Source organism: Piliocolobus tephrosceles, chromosome 2, assembly GCF_002776525.5.
Source record: "Piliocolobus tephrosceles isolate RC106 chromosome 2, ASM277652v3, whole genome shotgun sequence".
Classification (NCBI taxonomy): Eukaryota; Metazoa; Chordata; class Mammalia; order Primates; family Cercopithecidae; genus Piliocolobus; species Piliocolobus tephrosceles.
In genome coordinates this window covers 37,039,479-37,063,512 of record NC_045435.1, presented here as the reverse complement: position 1 = coordinate 37,063,512, position 24,034 = coordinate 37,039,479, and the positions used below count along the sequence as shown (strand labels likewise).

General features: G+C 32.9%; 1 protein-coding gene across 5 annotated transcripts in view; it reads right to left on the bottom strand.

The window, feature by feature from the left end:
- STXBP5L (syntaxin binding protein 5 like) overlaps positions 1-24,034 on the bottom strand; it is a 465,182-nt gene that overhangs the window by 416,234 nt on the left and 24,914 nt on the right. For all 5 annotated transcript variants that reach the window (XM_023214416.3, XM_023214419.3, XM_023214418.3 and 2 more), the window contains exon 3: positions 4,272-4,369. In XM_023214416.3, coding sequence (XP_023070184.1) covers positions 4,272-4,369 — 98 coding nt within the window. The remainder of the gene's footprint in view (positions 1-4,271; positions 4,370-24,034) is intronic.

The following is a 24,034-nucleotide window of genomic DNA, read 5'->3' as shown; positions in this document are numbered from 1 at the left end:
AAATAACACCACACATCTACAACCGTCTGATCTTTGACAAACCTGACAAAAATAAGAAATGGGGAAAGGATTCCCTGTGTAACAAATGGTGTTGGGAAGACTGGCTAGCCATATGTAGAAAGCTGAAACTGGATCCCTTCCTTACACCTTATACAAAAATTAATTCAAGATGGATTAAAGATTTAAAATGTTAAACATGAAACCATAAAAACTCCAGGAGAAAACCTAGGCAATACCATTCAGGACATAGGCGTGGGCAAGGACTTCATGACTGAAACACCAAAAGCGATGGCAACAAAAGCCAAAATAGACAAATGGGATCTAATTAAACTAAAGAGCTTCTGCACAGCAAAAGAAACTACCATCAGAGTGAACAGGCAACCTACAGAATGGGAGAAAATTTTTGCAATCTACCTATCTCACAAAGGGCTAATATCCAGAATCTACAAAGAACTCAAACAAGAAAAAAACAAACAACCCCATCAAAAAGTGGGCAAAGGATATGAACAGACGCTTCTCAAAAAAAGACATTTACGTAGCCAACAGACACATGAAAAAACGTTCATCATCTCTGGCCATCAGAGAAATGCAAATCAAAACCACAATGAGATACCATCTCATACCAGTTAGAATGGCAATCATTAAAAAGTTGGTAAACAACAGATGCCGGAGAGGATGTGGAGAAATAGGAACACTTTTACACTGTTGGTGGGAGTGTAAACTTGTTCAACCATTGTGGAAGACAGTGTGGTGACTCCTCAAGGATCTAGAACTAGAATTACCATTTGACCCAGCAATCTCATTACTGGGTATAGGCCCAAGGGATTATAAATCATGCTACTATAAAGACACATGCCCACATATGTTTATTGTGGCACTATTCACAATAGCAAAGACTTGGAACCAATGCAAATATCTATCAATGATAGACTGGATTAAGAAAATGTGGCACATATACACCATGGAATACTATGCAGCCATAAAAAAGGATGGGTTCATGTCCTTTGCAGGGACATGGATGAAGCTGGAAACCATCATTCTCAGCAAACTATCACAAGGACAGAAAACCAAACACTGCATGTTCCCACTCATATGTGGGAATTGCACAATGAGATCACTAGGACACAGGGTGAGGAACATCACACACCATGGCCTGTCGGGGGGTGGGACTAGGGGAGGGATAGCATTAGGAGAAATACCTAATGTAAATGATGAGTTGATGGGTGCAGCTACCAACATGGCACATGTATACCTATGTATCAAACCTGCACATTGTGTGCATGTACCCTAGAACTTAAAGTATAATTTAAAAAAAAAAGAAAAAAAAGGAAGACTAAGGCAGAGCCTCCAATTGACCTCAGTGAACAAAAAGATTTATCAAGGCAACAACAAAAAAAAAATTTCATAAAATGAAAAACTGAAAAGGAGATATTATATCTCATACCACAGAATACAAAGGCTCATTAGAAACTATTAGGAACAACTATGCACCAACAAATTTTAAAACTTCAAAGAAATTAATAAATTTCTAGACATATAAAACCTACCAAGATTGAAATATGAAGAATTAGAAACCCTGAACAGACCAATAATGAGTAACATGATTTAAGCAGTAATTAAAAAAAAAAAAATCTTCCAAATAAAGAAAAACCCAAAACCTGATAGTATCATGGCTGAATTATACCAAACATTTAAAGAACTAATACCTCTTCTACTCAAACTCCTAAGAAAAAAATTGAAAAGTGGGGAATACTTTCAAACTCATTCTATGAGGCCAGCATTATCCTAATACTGAACAAAAAAGAACACTACAAGCCAATATCCCTGATAAACCTACATGCAAAAATCCTCAACAAAATACTCACAAATCAATTTCAACAAGACAACATATTTTTAAAAAATCATTTATCATTATCAAGTGGGAATCATCTCAGAAATTTATGAATGGTTCAACATACGCAAATCAATAAACATGATATATCACAGTAACATAATCAAGAACAAAAACTATCTGATCATTTCAATAAGTGCTGAAAAGTCATCTAATTTCAAGTTTCACACTATCTGGTTTCCAATCTATAAAGCTACAGTAAGTAAAAACAGTGTAATAGTAACATAGAAACATACCTATAGATCAGTGGAATAGAATAGAGAGCCCACAAACAAACCCTAAAATGTACGATCAAATAATTTTTGACAAGAGTGCCAGGACCATTCAATGGAGAAGACAGCCTTGTCAACAAATGGTGCTGGGAAAATGGGATATCCAAATGCCAAATAGTGAGATTAGACTCTTTTACTATACACAAAAATTCACTCAAAAATTGATAAAAGGCTTAAATGTAAAACCTAAAACTATAAAACTCTTAGAAGAAAACAAGGTAAAAACTTCATTCCACTGGATTTGGTAAAGATTTCTTACATGACCCCAAAGCACAGGCAACAAAAGAAAAAAATAGCCAACTTGAACTTCATTAAAATTTAAAATATTTGGATCAAAGGGCAATTACTATTGGTGAAAATGTAAACTAGTATAGCTGCTATGGGAAACAGAACAGCAGTTCCTCAAAAAATTAAAAATACAATTATCATATGATCCAGCAATTCTCCTTCTGGATATATACCCAAAAGAACTAAAAGCAAGGTCTCAAAGAGATATTTGTATACCTATGTTCATAGCAATATTATTCATAATAGCTAAAACATGGAAAAAAAACCAAATGTCCATAAATTAATGAACAGATATCAAAATATGAAATATACATACAATGAAATATTATTCAGTCTTAAAAAGGAAGTTCTCACATAGGCTACAACATGGATAAATGTTGAGGACGTTATGCTGAATGAAATAAGTCACTCCCAAAAAAGAAGAATACTGTATGCTTTCACTTATATAAGTTACCTAGAGTAGTAAAAATTATAGAAACAGAAAGCAGAATGGTGGTTTCCAGGGGCTAGAGGAAGAGGAATATGGAGAGTTATAATTTAATGGGTATAGAATTTCAGTTTTACAAAGTGAAAGAGTTACAGAAAAGGACAGCGATGATGGTTGCATAATATTATAAATTTATTTAATAACACTGAATGGTACACTAAAAAAATTAAAACTAAAATATCCAATTATCACATGACCCTTCAGTTGTACTCCTGTGCATTTACACCAGAGAAATAAAAACTTAGGGTCACACAAAAATATGTACACGGATGATCATAGCTGTTTAGTAAGAATAGCCAAAAACCGGAAACAAGTCAAATTTCCTGGAACAGGTGAATGGCTACACTGTGATACATCTAAACCATGGAATATTATCCAATTCAGTATAAAGGAATAAACTATTGATATATGCAACAATATGAATGAATGTTCAGAGAGTTACACTGAATGAAAATGGCCAATCACCAAAAATTATAAAGTGTATGATTCTATTTATATAACATTTTTGAAGTGGCAAAATTATTGAAATGAAAAAACAAAGTAGTGGTTGTTAGGGGTCAAGGATGGGGTTGGAGGGACAAGGTGTGACTATAAAAGAGCAATGTGAAGAATCCTTGTGGTGACAGAAATGTTTAGTATCTTGATTGTATAATGTCAATATCCTGATTGTGATATTACACTATAGTTTTCTAAGATATTATAATTGGAGCAAAGTAGGTGAAAGAATATGAATATCTCTGTATTATTTCTTATAACTACATGTGCATCTACAATTATCCCAAAATAAAAAGTTTAATTTTAAAAAACAGGATGATACTAAAGTAGAATTTGGGAGGAAATTTATAGTACTATAGGCACATATTAGAAGAGAAGAAAGTTCTCAAATTAATTACCTGTTTCCACTTTAAAAACTAGAGAAAGAAGATCAAATTAAACCCAAGGTAATCAAAAGCAAAGAAATTTAAATGATCAAAGCAGAATTCAATGAAATCGAATATAGAAACACAATAAAGAAGAGCAATGCAACCAAAAGTTGATTCTTTGTGAGAATCATGAGAATCAATAAAATTGATAAACTTCTAGGCAGATGGATAAGGAAAAAAGAGAAGATACAAATTACAAATAACAGGAGTTAAAGAAGAGACATCAATACTGATCTCAAAGACATTAAAAATATGCCAATAAATTTGAAAGTGTAGATTTTTCACAATAGTTACTCATTTCTTAGAAAATAATAAAGTTCACTTAGTCATAAATATTTCTCTTACCTGAATATTTAAAGAAATGTAATTGGCATTAATGTGGCAAATAATGAACCAAAAATTAAGGATACATTCGTATAGCACCTGTTCTCGTCCCAATAGCCAAGATTTTCTGAACTGGATCAAAGGCTAATGCTGTGGGTTGATGAGGAAAACCATGCCGAACTGTCTGAAAGAGAGTAAATAATATAAATAAGTCTCCAGGGAAATAAAAATTGCAATGACAAGATACCATTATACAGCCACCAGAATGTCTAAAATTAGTTACAAGGAAAAAAAAGCTACCACCAAACATTAACACAGATATGGAGTAACCTAAACTCATACATTGTTGATGGGAGTGTAAAATGATACAAACACTTTTTTAAAATGTCTTGCAGTTTCTTATAAAACTAAACATACATCTGTCTTACAATCTAGCAATTCCACTCCTATGTGTATACTCAGGAAAATTAATAGTATATGTTCATAAAATGATTGGTATAAGTAAGACACTACCAGCTGTATTCAAAACAGTAAAAATCTGGAAACAGCCCAGGTGTCCAACAAGAGAATCAAAAAACAAACTGTGATATGATATAATCATACAATGGAATACTACTCAACAATTAAAAGATACAAACTACTGATAGATGCAACAACACAAATGATTCTCAAAAACACTATGCTAAGAAGCCATACACAAAAAGTTCTTGAAGAGTTATTGATTGGAAAGGAATATGAAGAAACTTTTCTGAGTAAAGATGTAATATTCTGTATTTTCATAGCAGTTTGGATTACACAAGCATATACATTAGTTAAAATTCATAAAATGGTACAATAAAATTTGTGATTTCTCTGCATATAAATTATACCTCAAAAAATGTTAAGGAATTATTAGAAACAAATATTAAAATCTATTTAATGCTATGTATACTGAGGTGTTAAAGGGTAAAGCATACTGACATCTGCAACTTGAAAATGCATCCACAAAATGGCGGACAGATGGATGGATAGATACATGATAAGTGAATATAGCAAAATAACTGTTAAATATTAGTGGTAAGAATATACATATGAGAGAGTGTTCACAATATAATTCTTTCAACTTTTCCTTCTGTTCCTGCCTTATACATCTAATAAATGGCATGTATAAAAAAACCTACATCATAAAAATTAGTGAAAGAATCAATGTTTTCCTTCTAAGGTTAGGAATTAAACAAGTATTTCCACTCTATCCACTTCTATTCAATATTGTACTGAAGGTTCTATCCAGAGCAATTAGGAAAACAAGAACTAAATCTACCTGCAGGGAACACAGTTTTGTATAAGTGCAATCCTAAGAAATACACTAAAAAATTATTAGAACTAATAAAGGAGCTCTGCAAGTTAAGGTTACAAAACTAATGTAAAAAAGTCAATCGTGGGCTAGGCACAGTGGCCCATGTCTGTAATGTCAGCACTTTAGGAGGTCAAAGCAGGAGGACTGCTTGAGTCCAGGAGTTCAAAACCAACCTGGGCAATATTACAAGACCCCATATCTACAAAAATAAAAATAAAGAAAAGAGAGAGAGAGAAATTCACCAGGCATGATGGCGCACACCTGCAGTCCCAGCTACTCAGGAGGCTAAGGCAGAAGGATTACTTGAGCCCAGGAGGCTGAAGCTGCAGTGAGCCATGATCATGCCACTACGCCCCAGCCTGAACAACAGAACAAGACCCCATCTCAAAAAAAAAAAAAAAAAAAAAGTCAATTGTGAGATCTTTCAAGGCTATTGGAGCTACTGGCAACAAATTACTGTATAATTTTCCACTGCTGCTTATTTCTAATGAGTTTTCCCCACTACAAGTTTATATTTCACATCATGCTTGTTCAATGGTCTTTAAGTGAATCTATTTCAAGCATGTCCATTAGATCCATTTTTTGTTAGAACAATGCCTGACAATTGCTTAGAAACTATATGGAAAATGGGCTGGGTGCAGTGGCTTACAACTGTAATCCTAGCACTTTGGGAGGTCAAGGTAGGTGGATCACTTGAGCCCAGGAGTTCGATACCACCCTGGGCAATATAGTGAGATCTTGTCTCTATTAAAAAAAAAAAAAAATAGATGGGCATGGTGGTGCATGCTTATGGTCCCAGATACTCTGGAGGCTGAGGTGGAAGGATCACTTGAGCCTGGGAGGTTGAGGCTGCAGTAAGCCATGATCACACCACTGTACTCCAGCCTGGGTGACAGAGTAAAAAAGAAGCTATATGGAAAGAATTTTAAAAATTATTCACACCTTTATTCATTGACCAAGGATATTGTTTATTGATAAGGGCACAGGGTACTTTATATAGTTGCATGATCAAGCATCCATCAATGCCAAAAGAAGAAAAATGACATTAATTGTCAGAACTATAGAAACAGTGAGTTTAAGTCACTACTTCAAAGTGTTTTTACGAAGATAAATGTCTTGATTCATCATGTGGCAAAATCAGGATTATAAATCCAGTGCTTTACCATTAGGCTATAATAAATGTTTTCATGAGGACTTAAAAGTGAAATTTTTAAAAAATAAAAAGTCAATTGTATTTCTGTATACTAATAATAAACTATCTAAAAATAAAATAAAGAACCCCATTTATAATAAATAGAATTCAAAGGAATAAAATATATAGGAATAAAATGAACAAAAGAAGTGCAAAACTTGTACTCTGAAAACTACAAAATATTATTTTAAAAAATAAAAGACCTAAATAAAAGTCATCCCAGATATTTATAGATTAAACGTTAATGTGGCAATACTCTCCAAATTGATATTAAAATCTATGCAACCTCTGTCAAAATCCCAGCTGGCTTTTTTGCAAAAATTGACAAACTAATCCTAAAATGTATATAGATATCCAAGAGACTCATAATAACAACACAATCTTGAAAGAGAACAAAGTTAGATAACTCACATTTTTCTATTTCAAAACTTATACAAACCTAAAGTAATCAAGAAAACAAGGTATTGGCATAAGGATAGATATATAGATTAATGGAACAGAAATGAGATTCCAGAAATAAATTAAATCCTCACATTTTCAGTCCCTTGATTTTTGAAGAGTGCCAAGACAATTCATTGAGGAAAGACTAATCCTTTCAGCAAATGGTGTTCAGCAACTCTATATCCACATGCAAAAGAATCAAGTTAAATCCCTTACTCATAACATACACAAAAATTAACTCAAAATGGATCATACATTTAAATATAAAAGCCAAAGCTATAAAACTCTAAGAATAAAGAAATATGTTTAAATCTCAGTGACTTGAGATTAGGTAATGTTTTTAAAATTATTTTTTAATTGACAAATAAAAATTATAAATGTTTATGGTTAGAACATGATGTTTTGATGTACATCTACACTGTGGAAAGGTAGACAATGGTTTCTTAAATATAACACCAAAAACACAAGCAACGAAACAAAAAACAGACATATTGAACTCTGTCCAAAGCAAAAACTTATGCGCTATAAAGGATGCCATCAAAGAAAGTTAAAGAAAACAAATCTGGAGGCATCACATTATCTGACTTCAAACTATACTACAAGGCTATAGTTACCAAAACAGTATGGTACTGGTATAAAAGTAGGAATGTAGACAAATGGAACAGAATAGAGAACCTAGAAATAAAGCTGAATACTTTGACAAGGTATTTGACCTTCAACAAAGCAACCAAAAATATAAGGTGGGAAAAGGACACCCTGTTTAACAAATGGTGCTGGGTAATTGGCAAGCCATGTGTAGAAGAATGACACTGGATCCTCTTCTCTCACTTTATACAAAAATCACCTCAAGATGGATCAAAGTCTTAAATCTAAAACCTGAAACCATAAAAATCCTAGAAGATAACATTGGAAAAACTCTTCCAGACATTGGCTTAGGCAAAAGAGTTCATGACCAAGAACCCAAAAGCAAATGCAACAAAAACAAAAATAAATAAATGGGACTTAATTAAACTAAAAAGCTTCTGCACAGCAAAAGAAACAATCAGCAGAGTAAACAGACAACCCACAGAATGGGAGAAAATATTCACAAACTATGCATCTGACAAAGAACTAATATCCAGAATCTACAAGAAACTCAAACAAATCAGCAAAAAATAAAAATTAAAAAATAATAATCCCATGAAAAAGTGGGCAAAGGACATGAATGGACAATTCTTAAGAGAAGATATACAAATGGCCAACAAACATGAAAAATGCTCAACATTACTAATTATCAAGAAAATGCAAATTAAAACCACAATGAGATAACACCTTACTCCTGCAAGACTGCCCATAATTTAAAATAAAAAAAAATAGATGTTGGCATGGATGTGGTGAAAAGTGAACACTTTTACACTGCTGGTGGGAATATCAACTAGTACAACTCCTATGGAAAACAGTATAGATATTCCTTAAAGAGCTAAAAGTAGAACTACCAACTACCATTTGATCCAGCAATCCCACCATTGGATATCTACTCAGAAGAAAAAAATCATTATATGAAAAAGACACATGCACATGCATGCTTATAGCTGCACAATTTCCAATCACAGAAAAATATGGAACCAGCCTAAATGCCCATTAACCAATGAGTGAATAAAAAGAATATGGTATATATATACCATAAAATACTACTCAGTCATAAAAAGGAATGAAATAACAGCATTTACAGAAGCCTGGGTGGAGCTGGAGACCATTATTCTAAGTGAAGTAACTCAGGAATGAAAAACCAAATATCATATGTTCTCACATATAAGTAAGAGCTAACCTATGAGGACACAAAGGCATAAAAATGATATAATGGATTTCGGGGGTTCAGGAGGAAGGGTGGGAGTGGGATGAGAGCTAAAGACTACATATTGGGTACAGTGTACACTGCTCAGGTGTTGGATGCCAAAAATCTCAGAAATTAGCACTAAAATACTTAGCTATGTAACCAGCTGTTCCCCAAAAACTATTGAAATAAAAATGTGAAAGGATAATCCACAGAACGGGAAAATAATTTGCAAATCAAATATCTGAAAAAGAACTTATATCCAGAATATATAAAGAACCCTTAAAGTTCAATAAAAAGACAAATAACCTAAATTTAAAATGGGCAAAGGATCTCAACAGACATTTATTATATAATAAATAAATAATATATATAAATGGCCAATAAACACAGAAAGATCCTCAACATCATTAGCCATTAGGGAACTGTAAATCATAACAACAAGATACAACTATGCACCCACTAGGATAACTATAATAAAAAACAGATATAATAACACATGTTGGTAAAGATGTAAAGAAGTTGGAGCCCTAATACATTGCTGTTAGAAATATAAAAACATGCAGGCTCTTTGGAAAATATATTGGTAGTTCCTCAATATATGAAATACAGAGTTACCATATGATTCAGCAATTCTGCTCCTGGGCATAAACCCAAGAAAAATGAAAACATAAATATAAACAAAGCTCTTGTAATGTTCATAGCACCATTATTCATAGCAGCCAAAAAGAAACAACTCAAATGTCCATCAACTGATGAATAAATAAATAAAATGTGGTATATCCACACAATAGAATATTATTCATCAATTTTAAAAAATGAAATACTGATATGTGCTACAACATAGATGAACCTTGAAAATGTTATGCTAACTGAAGAAGCTAGTCACATACTACACGATTCCATTTACATGAAGTGTATAGAATAGGAAAATCTATAGAAACAGAATTTATATTAGTGGTTGCCTAGGGATGGGGGCTCAGGGTAATAGGAATTGACTGTTAATGCACACAACGTTCCCTTCTGGACTGATGGAAATGTTCTAAAATTGATCGTGGAGGTTGTTGCACAACTCTGTGAATATACCAAACACCACTGAAATGTACACTTTAGGTGAACTGTATGGTGGGTGGGTTATATTTCAATTTGAAATAAAAGAATATTTTTCTCCTCAAGAACAGCAAATAATATTATGAGACAAAATATGCAATAAAAAGTTGAGGTCAGTTGGGGTACCTAGTTGATTTCAAAAGAATCAAGGACATCAACTGGAATGATATAGATGCAGTAGAATAAAAAGGAGCAAAAACATAGAACAGAGTTTGAAGACAACTATGTCAAGCTTAAAAAATCCTCAGTTTTAGACAAAGTCAAAAAGTGTTGTTGAAATATTATAATTAATGCTCAGTGAAGTAAGATAATGGTAGCAAAGCTAGTAAAAAATGAGTTTCTTAAATATCTAGCTCTTCTTGATGCTACTTTGCTTTGCTTGTTTTCTTTTGTTCCACTCTCCCTTCAAAATACTACAGAAATGAAGTGGCCAACATATCAATAGCTACAAAAATCTATCTAGATATTTGAAGCAAATAAATATGTAATAGAAAGAATTGGTTACAAATATGTGGGAGGGTTGGTCATATCACCCTAAGGTAAGGAAGTTGCTACCACTTCTGAGGATGAAATACGTAAACTGTACTCAGTGCTGATATTGCAAGAGGCACTACCAGAAACAAAATGACTTTTGCTTCCCCTCTACTTTTTAATCTGGTGTAAGTGCCTCCTATTGGCAGAATCTAACCAGAACCCAGCTACCAAAAAAATCTGAGTATTTTAGTGTAGTTTTAGTTTTAGTTTTCTTAGTATAATTGGGAACACAAAGGGACCAGGATAGAACTAACAGCAGTACTTTGGCAAAGCAGAATTTATATTAGGCCTGATTGTCCAGGCTTAATACTATCATAATATTGCAAAATAGCCTCAAAACCACCTGTGACAGGGGCATGCCTACTGTTTCCCAATGTCTGCATTTTTCCCTTCTTCTATACTAATAGAAGTTTTAGTTGAGCAGATAACAATCCAGTTGAATACTATATTTACCAGCCTCTATTGCAGGCTAGACCAGATTGTGAACAAAGGAAAACAGAAGAAATGATATATAATATATTCTTAATGGTAAAGGCAAATATTCTATTTTTCTCACCTTCTAACTGATTGGAAAATAGATACAATAGCAGGAGTTAGAACAGCCACCTTAGAATATGAGATGGAAGCCATATATTGATGATGGCAGAACAAGATAGAAAGATCTTGTTGGATTATTGACACCATACAATCATTGAATCAGTTCAAGGTTGCTTTTGATTGGACAGATTCATACAAGAAAGATAAATTTCTGTATTGTTTAAGCCACAGTTACTATGGCCTGTTACAGTAGCCTAACTTGCATCCTAATACATACCCCAACCATTCATTCCTAAAAGGAAGTAAATATTAGATCACCAAGTTAACTTATGAGGAATGCTTCCCAGTATTGATCATCAGCCTAAAAAATGAAAAAAATAAATATGGCTTTTGATTCTAAAGGCTTCTAGCATGCTACCATATTAATGGTTGTTGCTGTGAAAGTTGCAGATACCAGAATGAAATCACTTTAGTAGATCCAAACAAACCAGAGCTGAAAAAGTAAAAAGCATGAATGGTTCACACTTGCATGTCTAAGATAAAGACTGTCTCAAGGACTTTCTAAAACAACTCCAAAAGAAATTCTTTTTTCAGTACTGCTATAATTCATATAAGATCCTCTTGAAAGAACCCTTGCCCAGTAATAGCGTTTCCACCAAGGAACTGATGCCAACTCTGGTTTTGAGTCTTTAAAACCAATGACCTCTATTTCCAAGCAGCTTATGTGAACTTCTCCTTTTGCCAATACCAGCTTCTCTTTACTCTCGCCTCTTCAGATGCATACATGGGTTGGCATGGCTATGCATCTCAGGTTAAAAAAACTTCATTTCTAATTCCCAAATAAATTCAACATATTTGGACATATTTTTCATCTGATTTTTTTGTTGACATTGCATATATATATATCCAAATAATACTGATATGCCAAAGCTATCATTTCTACATTTGAACACAGAACTTCTAGAAGCATTGAACCAGCTTTCACCTAATAACATTAATGTAACCATTGGAAACTACCATGTATAGAAAATAATAATAATACCTATATGTAACAGGGAATAGAATATTCCAATTATGCAATACATTTATTTTATTTAAAAAAATTCTAGGTAGAAGATTTGCCAATAAATATTTATGATTATCTAATATATGCTATGCCTTTTCTGATATTAGGTTACTTGTCTGGTGTTTGGTCTACAAATGTTACACTCTGGGTAAAGTGTGGATTGGGGCATATCATTCCAGAGCTTGAATTCAGAAATTGTATATAAACTGTCTCAAAATGTATGCAGTAAGTCATGAATCAATATAATTTGAGACAAAATATCTGTAGTAAGGAACGTGATGGACACAACATATTTTGCCACTTTGGTAAGCAAAAGCCAATTATTACTGGAACTATGGAGCAATTCTCATTGTTGAGAAAGGTCCCTCAATTTCAATGATACTTGTTTTCAATAACAGCCAAATCATTTAAACCTTGAGGTTTTTAGGATTATGTGTGTATGGTCACAGCTCTTACCTAAATCTGATGTCATCTTGGGTCACTGAAAGTATTGCTGAATAATTTCCTGCTCTCTTGGATGAAAGAAAAGACTAAGTAAAAGGTCTATAACGCATATGACACCATAAGGTGGCATAATGGTGATAGAAATAACAAGTTCATATGAAACTCCATCACATTGTGATTGAAATTTAAAAAGTAAGATTGTTCTGTATGCACAAGTGTTCTGTATGGCAAACTACCTGCTCATGTAAACTGCCACTGGTCATTGGCGATGGAAGTATTAGTACTAGTTTCTCAGTAAAACTTACAAATCTCTTGAAATAATAAGAAAACTACCACATTCAAAGATCCAAAAGGCAAATTAAAATTTTTAAAGAATAAAGTACTAATCCACTCCCATTTTATATTTGGAAATATATATAATAGAAATGGGATATTTGTTCATTAACTTATTTTTTGAAATTTTATATCTAACTTTTTCTTTTCTCATGCTAGTTTTATTTTTAACATATTTTATCATGCACATAGTTTAACAAGTCATATAATTCCATAGGACATATTAGGATAATTAAAAGTCATATGTCTCCTTCCCTCTCCCATTTCCTACTTCCCATATGCAACCACTTTTCAATCTCTTTTGTTGTTTATTTTGGTATTTTTACCTAACGTGTCTCAAAATAACATTTTTACATTGCTACTTACTAACTTTTCCAAAGGAAAAAAAAAAGGATTCTCTTTCTCACCTACCCCTATTACACATACAAGCATACTTCCCATATTCCCATCCTCCAAAACAATCCTAACTGTTCAGTCTCTACCAACTGCTACTCTTTTACTTTGCCACACAAATGATTTTGTTCCCTGGGGCTAATTTTTTTTTTAATTTTCTTCATTTCCTTAGTTTTTATGTACTTATCACTAATTCAATCCCAAACTCTTTCCCCAATTGCCCTCATCTTTCAATATGCTAAACATCAGATACACGTATTCAGAGAGAGAAGAGACAGAGGAAAAGAGAGAAAGCGAGACAGAGAGAAAAATAAACTCTATAAGATACTAATGATCCACAGTTAAAGAAAAAAAAAGAAAGAGAAAACAGTTGTTTCCTGGGTCCAAGGCAGAAAAGACAGATGGGCTGCTGCAAAGGGCCACAAAGGATGAAAACACTATTTTGAATATAGCAGTAATTTCACAGGAAACTCATCATATTTTATAGTCCATATAACTTCAGATTGTTTTAAGTATTATAAAGCAAATGAAGACTTATAAATATAGGCGCAAAACACTAAATAAGACACTGATAAATGAAAACCAGTGATGTATCCAAACAATGATAAATCATGGCCAAACACATTTTATTCCACAAATGTAAGTATAGATATTAAATACATGTACCTCATACTCTAGTATTTACTAACTTATTTTACCATTTTCCTTTCCTTAATTTAAATTTTGAGTTTTCCAGATCCTAGCCTTCAAATTTTGAGAACTTCTAACTGCTTACAAACTAAACCTTGGCAAGATACAGATACAGAAAAGCAAACGATATTCTTCATCACATAAATGTCTTTGCAAATGTTGTTTCTACAAAGGAGTCTTACAAGACAGCTGTACTTTACAGATTGCTGCTACCTCTTGTGAATGTAATCTTTAGTCTCTAAGGAATCTAATTCTAATTGTTTGTTTTACTTAGTTTTTCCCATGATAATAATTTTTAATTGATATAGCATTTTCAGAAAAATATAAATATGAATTAGTTTTATTTACAAAGCCAGAAAATTATTCACACTTTTTCTCTTTCATGGAAGGGAAAATAAATAAAATTTAAAATATATCTCTGTTAGATTTCAACAAGAAGTTGAATAAGGATTTGTATTGACATTATTCATTAATCAACAAATTAAAGAATAAAACCATGATTATATCAATAGGTTCTGGAAAGGCATTTGATGAAATTCAGCAGTCAATCCAAGTAAATATGTGAATTTGGATTAGAAGAAAATGACATAACAAACATAACAAAAATATACTAAACAACAAAAAACTAGAGTCATTCCCATTAAAATCAGGAATAAAACACATATATTTGCTATTCCCATTATTATTCGACTTTGTTTTATAAATTCAAGCTAATTCAGTAAGACAATAAATTGAAATAATGCATATAAATACAAGAAAATAAGAAACAAATTACTAAAAATTTTTTGGAAATAAAAGAATGTGGTAAATTATCTAGGTAGAAGATTAAAACAATCTATTACCTATATTAGCAATAAGCAATTACAAAAAAAGGGAGGAAATTCTTATTTATATTTCTAATTGTAAATTTGAAGTCTGTTAAATTTGTAAAAAGTCTAAAACAAAGGTTTTGTTCAATAACATTGAATAATATATTTTCTATTATATAAAGTGGTTAGAAAGATAAAATACTTTTCACTAGCTTGGAACTTAGATTAACCTGTTTTCATAATGTTCATAATAGCAGGATTATATTCATATATCTCAATGTTCATTGACTACTACAGAAATTACAGTACAATTGTTATAATTCTATTAGAAATACAGACTGATGTCATCAATTTATACTGTAGCTGTGACAATAATCCCATCAGAATTTAGTATTCAAGAAGTAATTATATGTTTATATATCTCAAGAGCAATTTTAATATTTTGCTTTGACTGGAGCTGCTAATAAAATATCTTTTCAAAGTATCTTCAAATAGCTAATAGTCATAAAATTATTTATACACAGTGATTAAACAAATGAGGTCCTAAATGTTAGCAGTTTTCACAAATAAAATATTCACCTATTTATCTTCTCAAATTCCAAGTCAAAGCCTTACTGCTACATAAAATATTTGTTAAAATGCTAAGCCAACACCACAGCTTAGGTATTTTAAATGCTTGTGTTTAAATGCTTATGGGAGCATATGTGTACTGAATTCTCCTTGAAAATAATAATCAGCTCACTGTGGAGACATTTAATTTTTCCTTTTATGAACAGATTTTTCATTTTTATTCAAAATTATTGAAAAATGATTATGGCACTTTGGTCTCCCCAAATAAGTTCTAAACTCCATTATAAACAGGGATCATGCCTTCCATTTGCTCCCTTCACTGAGCCTAGTGATACAATTAAATATTAATAGTTAGTGTTTTCCAGTTCATTGATATGATTTGTGTATAAAAGCAGTTTTTCCTTCAAAACTATTATGTCATATTTTACGAAAGGTAAATAATTGTAATAAAGTATTTGGTAAATATTTAAATTATTTATCTAGAATAATGTTTAAATCAATATATAATTATCTCTGTATTCGGAGCTGCTGTCTCAACTTTCTATGGTAATGAAGGCACATTTAAATTTTTTTTTAAAGTTCAGTAGCTTTCATTCTCACCCTTTTCCCACTGACCATCCTTGTGACTGCTGTCACCATATTAAATTGAATTATATAATGCTAGGATGTTAGAACAGAATAAGCACCCACATTTGTACAATATTTTATGCAGTTATATAATTGCCAATATGCTATGCATACTAATATATTATTAAATCTAGTGACTATTATAGATTAAAAGTAGACTCTTCTTTACTACCTGTGTTTCTTCCCTACCATATTAATTACTTGAGATCAGAGATTCTATTGTTTAAAGCTCAAGAGCCTTAGAGGCATTCAAAATACTACTTATTTTCATCAAAATTCATATATATGAGTAACTTTTATCCTGTAGTTCACACTGTTAATATTACCCCAAAAGTCTTAGACTCATGTTTGAGATAATGCATGTTAATATGCTTTGTAAATTGAAGATATTATGTAAATATAAGTTTATAGTACTGAAAAGCATCCTTTCAAAATATGAGAGAATCAAGTCCAAAATAAATTCATTTACCATCTCTAAACTATCTCATCATCTCTCATACTATCACCTCCTTTCATATTATATATATATATATATGTTAAAACATACCTTCAAAGAAACACATCAAATTATATATATTAACAGGCCCAATTCTTGCTATTGAAAAGTATATATACATACAAATATATAGTGACAGAGTAATACGAATACCAGCACACTAATAACATGAACTAACCATGGGTATAACCCCCAAAGGATATCCAATTCTATCACTTTTATTATTAAATAAAGAACACAAGACTGAAAGAACAATCTCTCATGTAGCCAGATGGTGCTCTACAAATCAACTCCACTGTTTTTTTTTTTCCACCCCTAGGACTCATTTTCATCTTCTTACGTGATTTTACCATCTGGCTTACATATTTTATCTCTACTCTGGACCCTATCAACAGCCTCACAGTCTTCAACATCCTTGCCTCGATTTATCATACACCTTGACCTCATCATTCTGTCCTCTCTTTCAACTCAACAAATCATCACTAATTAATATCAGCCTCAAATGAACACAGTCTCATCATCATAAAGAACTCAAATCTGGTATTCCATTTCGCGGTATCTTTTATGGTCATGGCTTCCACTCCATCTTTCTTCCTGCCCTAGTACTTCCACTTAAACTCTCCCGCTTGTCTGAAACTTTTATTTTCTTCCTAGCTACACTAGCTTCTCTCCCCAGAGTATTTAACATCTAAACACATTGCAACTTAATACTGTATCACATTTGAAAAACATAAATACATCCTGTATTGAATCTATTTTATCTGTCTATATAGCTATCAAACAACTTTATATGAAATTAATGATCTTTCTCATTGATATATAATAAAAATGGAAATTAGCAGTAATAGAAAAATAATTTGGCTTTTGAGTAAAATAAAAATCACTTTTAAAGAAAATGAAAATCTTGTGAAATAAAATTACAGAAATAGAATGACATGTAAAAATATTTTGTTAGATGTCAGGAGATGTAGTTCAGTTCTCAGCTCTGTCACTCGCAATCTAACCTGGACACATTACTTAATCTCTCAGTTTCTTCATCTATAAAATAAAAGAGTGAACTAGATCATTTTAAGGTCACCTTCCAATTCCATCTGTACTTCTAATACAAATACATGTACCGGAAACCATGTTAAACTTATAGACACCTGATAGGTATTTCTATATTTCTCACCAATAGTGTATTTCTTAAAAGAAACAAGGATTGGGTTATGCTTAATGTTATGTTTGATGATTGAAAAAGATTAGTTATCTAATTATGGTGTTAAACTACTAAAGATGATTTGCTGTTGCTTTAGTCTGATTCTCTCATGAGCTACACACTTGCATTTCAAACAGTCCACTGAGATATCAGGTACTGTTGCTATTTCTACAAATATAAATAGCTTTTAGGTATCTGTGGGTCACGTCTTTTCCTCAGATGGCACCTTCTTCAATTTCCAGTAGTGAACAGGGGAGGGGGAACATTTTGAGCCTCCATTATAAATAAAATAAAATCTAAATACACAGTCTACTTACAGAAACAGTATTTTTGACCCTACCAATAAAGCAATACAGTCCACATCTTTCTTTCTTTCTTTCTTTTTTTTTTTTTTTTTTTTTTTTTTTGAGGCAGAGTCTTGCTCTGTTGCCCGGACTGGAGTGCAGTGGCGGGATCTCAGCTCACTGCAAGCTCCGCCTCCCGGGTTTACGCCATTCTCCTGCCTCAGCCTCCCGAGTAGCTGAGACTACAGGTGCCCGCCACCTCGCCCAGCTAGTTTTTGTATTTTTAGTAGAGACGGGGTTTCACCGTGTTAGCCAGGTTGGTCTTGATCTCCTGACTTCGTGATCCGCCCGTCTCGGCCTCCCAAAGTGCTGGGATTACAGGCTTGAGCCACCGCGCCTGGCCACATCTTTCTTTCTTAGCTTATTTGTTGGCAGTTGCAAAGAACTTGAAAATGACAGCTGTCCTGTTGCTACATTAGAAATAAACAAAGAAGTCTGTATGTATACAATCATTGCACCCAGGGCTGATATCTCTACCATTTGTTTACTATGTACTAGACACAATGAAAAACACTTTACATGGATTACATCATTTGATTTTCATTTATTTCTATAGCCCCATGAGATAGGTGATATCATTACAAATGAAGAAATTGAGGCTTACAAAGGCTAATCAAGGCCAGGAGTGCTGATGCAAGCCTGTAATCCCAGCACTATGGGAGGCCAAGGTGGGAGAATCAATTGAGCCTAGGAGTTAAGACCAGCCTGGGCAACATAGTGAGACTCCATCTCTACAAAAAATAAAAATAAATTAGCCAGGAATGGTGTTGCGCCCCTGTAGTTCCAGCTACTTGGGAAGGATGAGGTGGGAGGATCTCTTCAACCCAGGAGTTTGACACTGCAGTGAGCTATGGTTTTGCCGTTGCACTCCAGCCTGGGCAACAGAGCAAGGCTCTGTCTCTAAGAAAAAAGAAAAAGAAAGGCTACTCAACTTGTTCAAGGTCGCCAACCTAGTGAATACACACAGTATGACTGATAGCTTTAGAATGAGAGCTTTATAGCATTTCAGCAGTTTGATCCTATCTCAAGATGAAAGAACTTGATTTACCCTATATGAATTTAAAACCAGAGACAAAAATGGCTTTTGACAAGATCAACCATTGAGTTGACAAGATAAACCATTGAGTTAAAGGAACCACAGGATAATAACCAAATACTTCGGATTTGGGTTGCTCAACCTGTACCACCCTTCAGTGGGACAATTTGGTCACATATATCAAAAAAACCTTTAAAAATATGTTAACTGTCTACCTGTGAAGTTGCTCTCCTAGGAATTTATCCTAAGGAAGAATTCTAAGCATATCAAGATGTACAACGACATTTAGCGTAGTATCTTTAGGAAAGTAAAATATTAGAAATAATTGAGGATTGATTTAAATAAGCCAGGATGCTTAACAGAATTCTGTGAACCACTTAACCATATATAAAAAAATAAATAAATGAGCAGATAAGGAAGATGTTAATAACATATTAAGTAGAAATATTACCAAGAAGAATGTATCAATCCCATCTTTATATAAAAACTTTTTACATGTAATCTTAAACACAGAAAAAAACATCTGCATATAAATACTGTGAAACATTAATGATGGTTATATCTAGGTAAAATAATAGATTGTTCTGTTTTTGCTTACCTGTATTTTCTAACTTTTTTACAAGGAAGATACATTACTTGTAAAACAAAAAAAAAACTTTTAAAAGAAAAAGAATGCTGGATACATCTTAAGCACTCATTAAATACTTCTCAAATTTAAAATAACTCATAGTAAACCTCAGTATAATTAAAAGGTTAAGCTTATGCCCCTATTATTGCATATCAAAATCAGATTTGAGTCTACAAAGTAACTCAAAAAGTTATAAATCATTAACAATTATTTACTATTATTATGATACTGAGACCTTTGTTTAAGTATAGAAATTAATTTCAACATAGACCCTAAGATTTTAAGTTTTCTTGTTTGTCTGTTTGTTTGTTTTTTAAGATACTGAAGTTTCCATTTCTAGTGTGGCATGTGGAAGCTTAGAAGTCATCACTCTGCCCCACAAAACAAGAAAAAAGCAAACAAACTGAAAATCAACAACTTTCCTTAGATCCATCAAAAAACTAAGGTCACAGGACAAATTGCTGTCCCAAAAACAGAGAGACAGACAGGCAGATATGGGGATCACAACATACCTGAGCAGAAGCCTAAGGGCGGAAACTTCCATGTGGGAACCAGTAACAGGGTTCGAGGCTACAGTGATTACAGCCTAAAATGTAACTGACAAATTGCTGGAGGTTTAATGTGAACAAGTTTGAGAGTTAAAAACTCTGGTGGTATGGGGAGGGTTAGAGGTATCCCTACAATTTTGTGAGTTTTACCTGCAGGAGCCCCACCAGGTTATTACAGTGAAGATCAGAACAAAATTTCAACCTGCTTCCAGCAGAGGGAAAGAAAAAGGAGCCATTTTGAAACATACTCAGATCATTCTGTTCTTAACAAGACCTGTCCTCAAGAGAAACTAGTTTCCACTACTTTTAAGTGGAAACTAGTTTACTTAAGTAAAACCTTATCTGAGTGAGGTTTTACAACAGCCTACAAACTGAAGGAAGAGATATGCCCATCTTCAGCTATCTCTAGCCTTCCAGGTAGAGGAAGAGAAAAGAAATACCAACTCTAGCCTTCCTGTCTCACCTAATAAAAGAAAAATAAATAAACCTGAGAAGCACTTGTGACGGTCACAGCCCAAGGACACAGGCTAAGTCCTAATCATAGACCTACAGAATGTTTTCCCTCCTCTACACCTTAACACCACATCAGTAGGACTCCTATAATAACAGGGGAAAACAACTTTTAAAACCTGCATGTGGCCGGGTGCAGTGGCTCATGCCTGTAATCCTAGCACTTTGGGATGCCAAGGCAGGCAGATCACGAGGTCAGGAGATCGAGACCATGCTGGCTAGTAAGTGAAACCCCGTCTCTACCAAAAATACAAAAAAATTAGCCAAGCGTGATGGTGGGCACTATAGTCCCAGCTACTCGGGAGGCTGAGGCAGGAGAATGGCATAAACCCAGGAGGTGGAGGTTGTAGTGAGCCAAGATCATGCCACTGCCCTCCAGCCTGGGTGACAGAGCGAGACTCCGCAAAAAAAAAAAAAAAAAAAAAAAAAAAAAAAAAAAAAAAAAAAAACAAAAAAAAAAAAAAAAAAAAAAAAAAAAAAAAAAAAAAAAAAAAAAAACCTGCATGTATCAGACTTTATTTAAGAAAGAGTCTCTAAGTGAACCGAAAGACAACTGAAGATAACAAAACAAGGACACCAGAAAAAAAATTTTTGGCATCTGACATTACAGCTACAGCAAAGAACACAGTTTGACCTCAACGAGATAAACATAATCTCACACTAAAAGTCTATGTACCTCAGTCCCTTTTATCCAGTGCATCCTTTCTTTCAATTTAAAAAATTACAAGATATACTAAAAGACCAAAAAAGACACAGTTTGAAGAGACAACAAGTGTCAAAAACTGCATCAGACATGACAGAGATTTTTGAAATCTATGATTAATATGCTATGGGCTTTATAAAAAAACAGTGGATACCATGTAAGAACAGGTGGGTAATTTAAGCAGAGAAATGGAAACTCTAAGAATCAAAAAGAAATGCTAGAAATCGAAAGCCCTCTAACAGAAACGAAGAATGTCCTTGATGGGCTCATCTATAGACTGGAAATGGCTGAAGAAAGAAAAGAGTGACCTTGAAGAAAATTCAATAGAAATTTTCAAACTGATAGGCAAAGAGAAAAAAGAAGAATAGAATATTCTGTCTTTTGATATGAGATGATCACTATGAGATGATTATCAAAAAATGTAAATACATAATGGGAATATCAGAAAGGTCAAGAGAAAGAAACAGAAGAAATATTTGAAGCAATAGTGACTGAGAATTTCCCAAAACTAACAACAGACACCAAACCACAATTCTGGGAAGTTCAGCTCACCAAATAGGATAAATACCAAAAAATATATGAATAGGATATTATATCCAAACTACAGAAGATCAAAGACAAAGAGAAAAATCTTAAAAGAAGGCAGAAAAACTAAACTTTATCTACTGAGGACTTAGGGTAAGAATTATATCAGACTTCTCTTCAGGAACAATGCAAACAATAAAAAAAGTAAAGTGATATATTTAAAGTGTTGAAAGAAAAACACCACACCAACCTAGAACTCTGCGTCCAATAAAATTATTCTTCAAAAGGGAAGGAGAAATAACCTTCTTGAACAAACAAAAATAGAGGGAATTTGTCACCGGCAGATCTTCCTTGCAAGAAATGATAAAAGAAATTCTTCAGAAAGAAGGAAAATGATATGGGTCAGAAATGTAGATCTATATAAAGAAAGAAAGACTGTTAGGGAAATAATAAATAAGGGTAAAAAAAACGTTTTAAATTAAATTTTTAATTGAGCTAACAGATCTTTTTTTTTTTTCAAAAATAATAATAGCAACAATGTTCTTGGTGATTATAACCTATGGATAAGTGAAATGAATGAATGCAATGTTATAAAGGACAGGAGGGAAAAACTGGAAATACTTTATTATAAGGGAACTTGCATGGCTGCTCATGTTATTTAAAGGGGGTCTTGGATTAGTTGTGAATATATATTGCAAACCTAAGGACAACCACTAAAAATAACTATAAAAATAAGTAGAATTAATAAGCTAAGAGAGGAGAGAAAACTGACTGATATAAAATGCTCAATTAAAGTTAGACAAGACAGAAAAAGAGTATAAGACCAAAGAAAACACCCAAAAAGAACAAAGCCAACAAATAAAAATGGTAACAAATATGATAGATATTAATTCAACTCTATCAATAACTTTTAAATGGCAATGGACTAAATATACCAATTAAAAGACAGAGACTGTCAAAGTGGATTTAAAAATCAGTCTCCCACTATATGCTGTCTACAAGAAACTCACTTTAATATAGACACAGAACTGATTAAAACTAAAGGGATAGAGAAAGATACTATGCAAACACTAATTAAAAGAAAACAGGTGTAGCTATAGTAATTTCAGATAATGCCAAATTTAGAACAAGGAAAATTATCAAGGATAAAGATGGACATTACATAATGATAAAGGGGTTAATTGTTCCAGAGGAAATAAGAATCCTTGATGTCTATGTGTCTAACAATAGAGCATTAAAATACATAAAGCAAAAACTAATAGAAGTACAAGGAGAAATAGGTAAATTCACTATAATCGTTGGAGACTTCACCCCTCTCTCAATAATTAACAGATCCCACAGGACAAAAATTAGTAAAGATATAGTAAAAGTAAAAAGTACCATCAATCAATTGGATCTGATTGACATTTATAGAATATTTTATCCAACAACAGCAGAACACACATTCTTCTCAAGTTCACACAGAACATTCACAAAGGTAAACCACATTCTGGGCCATAAAACATACCTTAACAAATTTAAAAGACTAAAAACCACACAAAGTATGCTCTAAGACCACAATGTAATTGAAGTAGAAATCAATAACAGACAGATAGCTGGAAACCCCCAAAATACTCGGAGATTAGACAACACACTTCTAAATAACACATGGGTCAAAAAAGTCATAAGAGAAATTTACACTATACTGAAATTTTAAAATGCCTCAAGACAATTTAGCACCAGAAATTATTCTTGATCTTGGAACACGGGCAAAATGTAACTTGGCACAAACAACTGAGACAGCAAAAAGAAAGACCAAACAAAGAGAAATGAAAAAAAAAAAGAAAGAAAACTAGGGAAAGAAATAAATCATGAAAAAAAAAAGAACAGCTCATTAGAAGCTCTAATGAGCTGTTCTTTTTTTTTTTTTTTGCCTAAGAAGGCCAAAAAAAAGCTCAAAATTTTTTGCAGTGTGAAGTTACGAGAA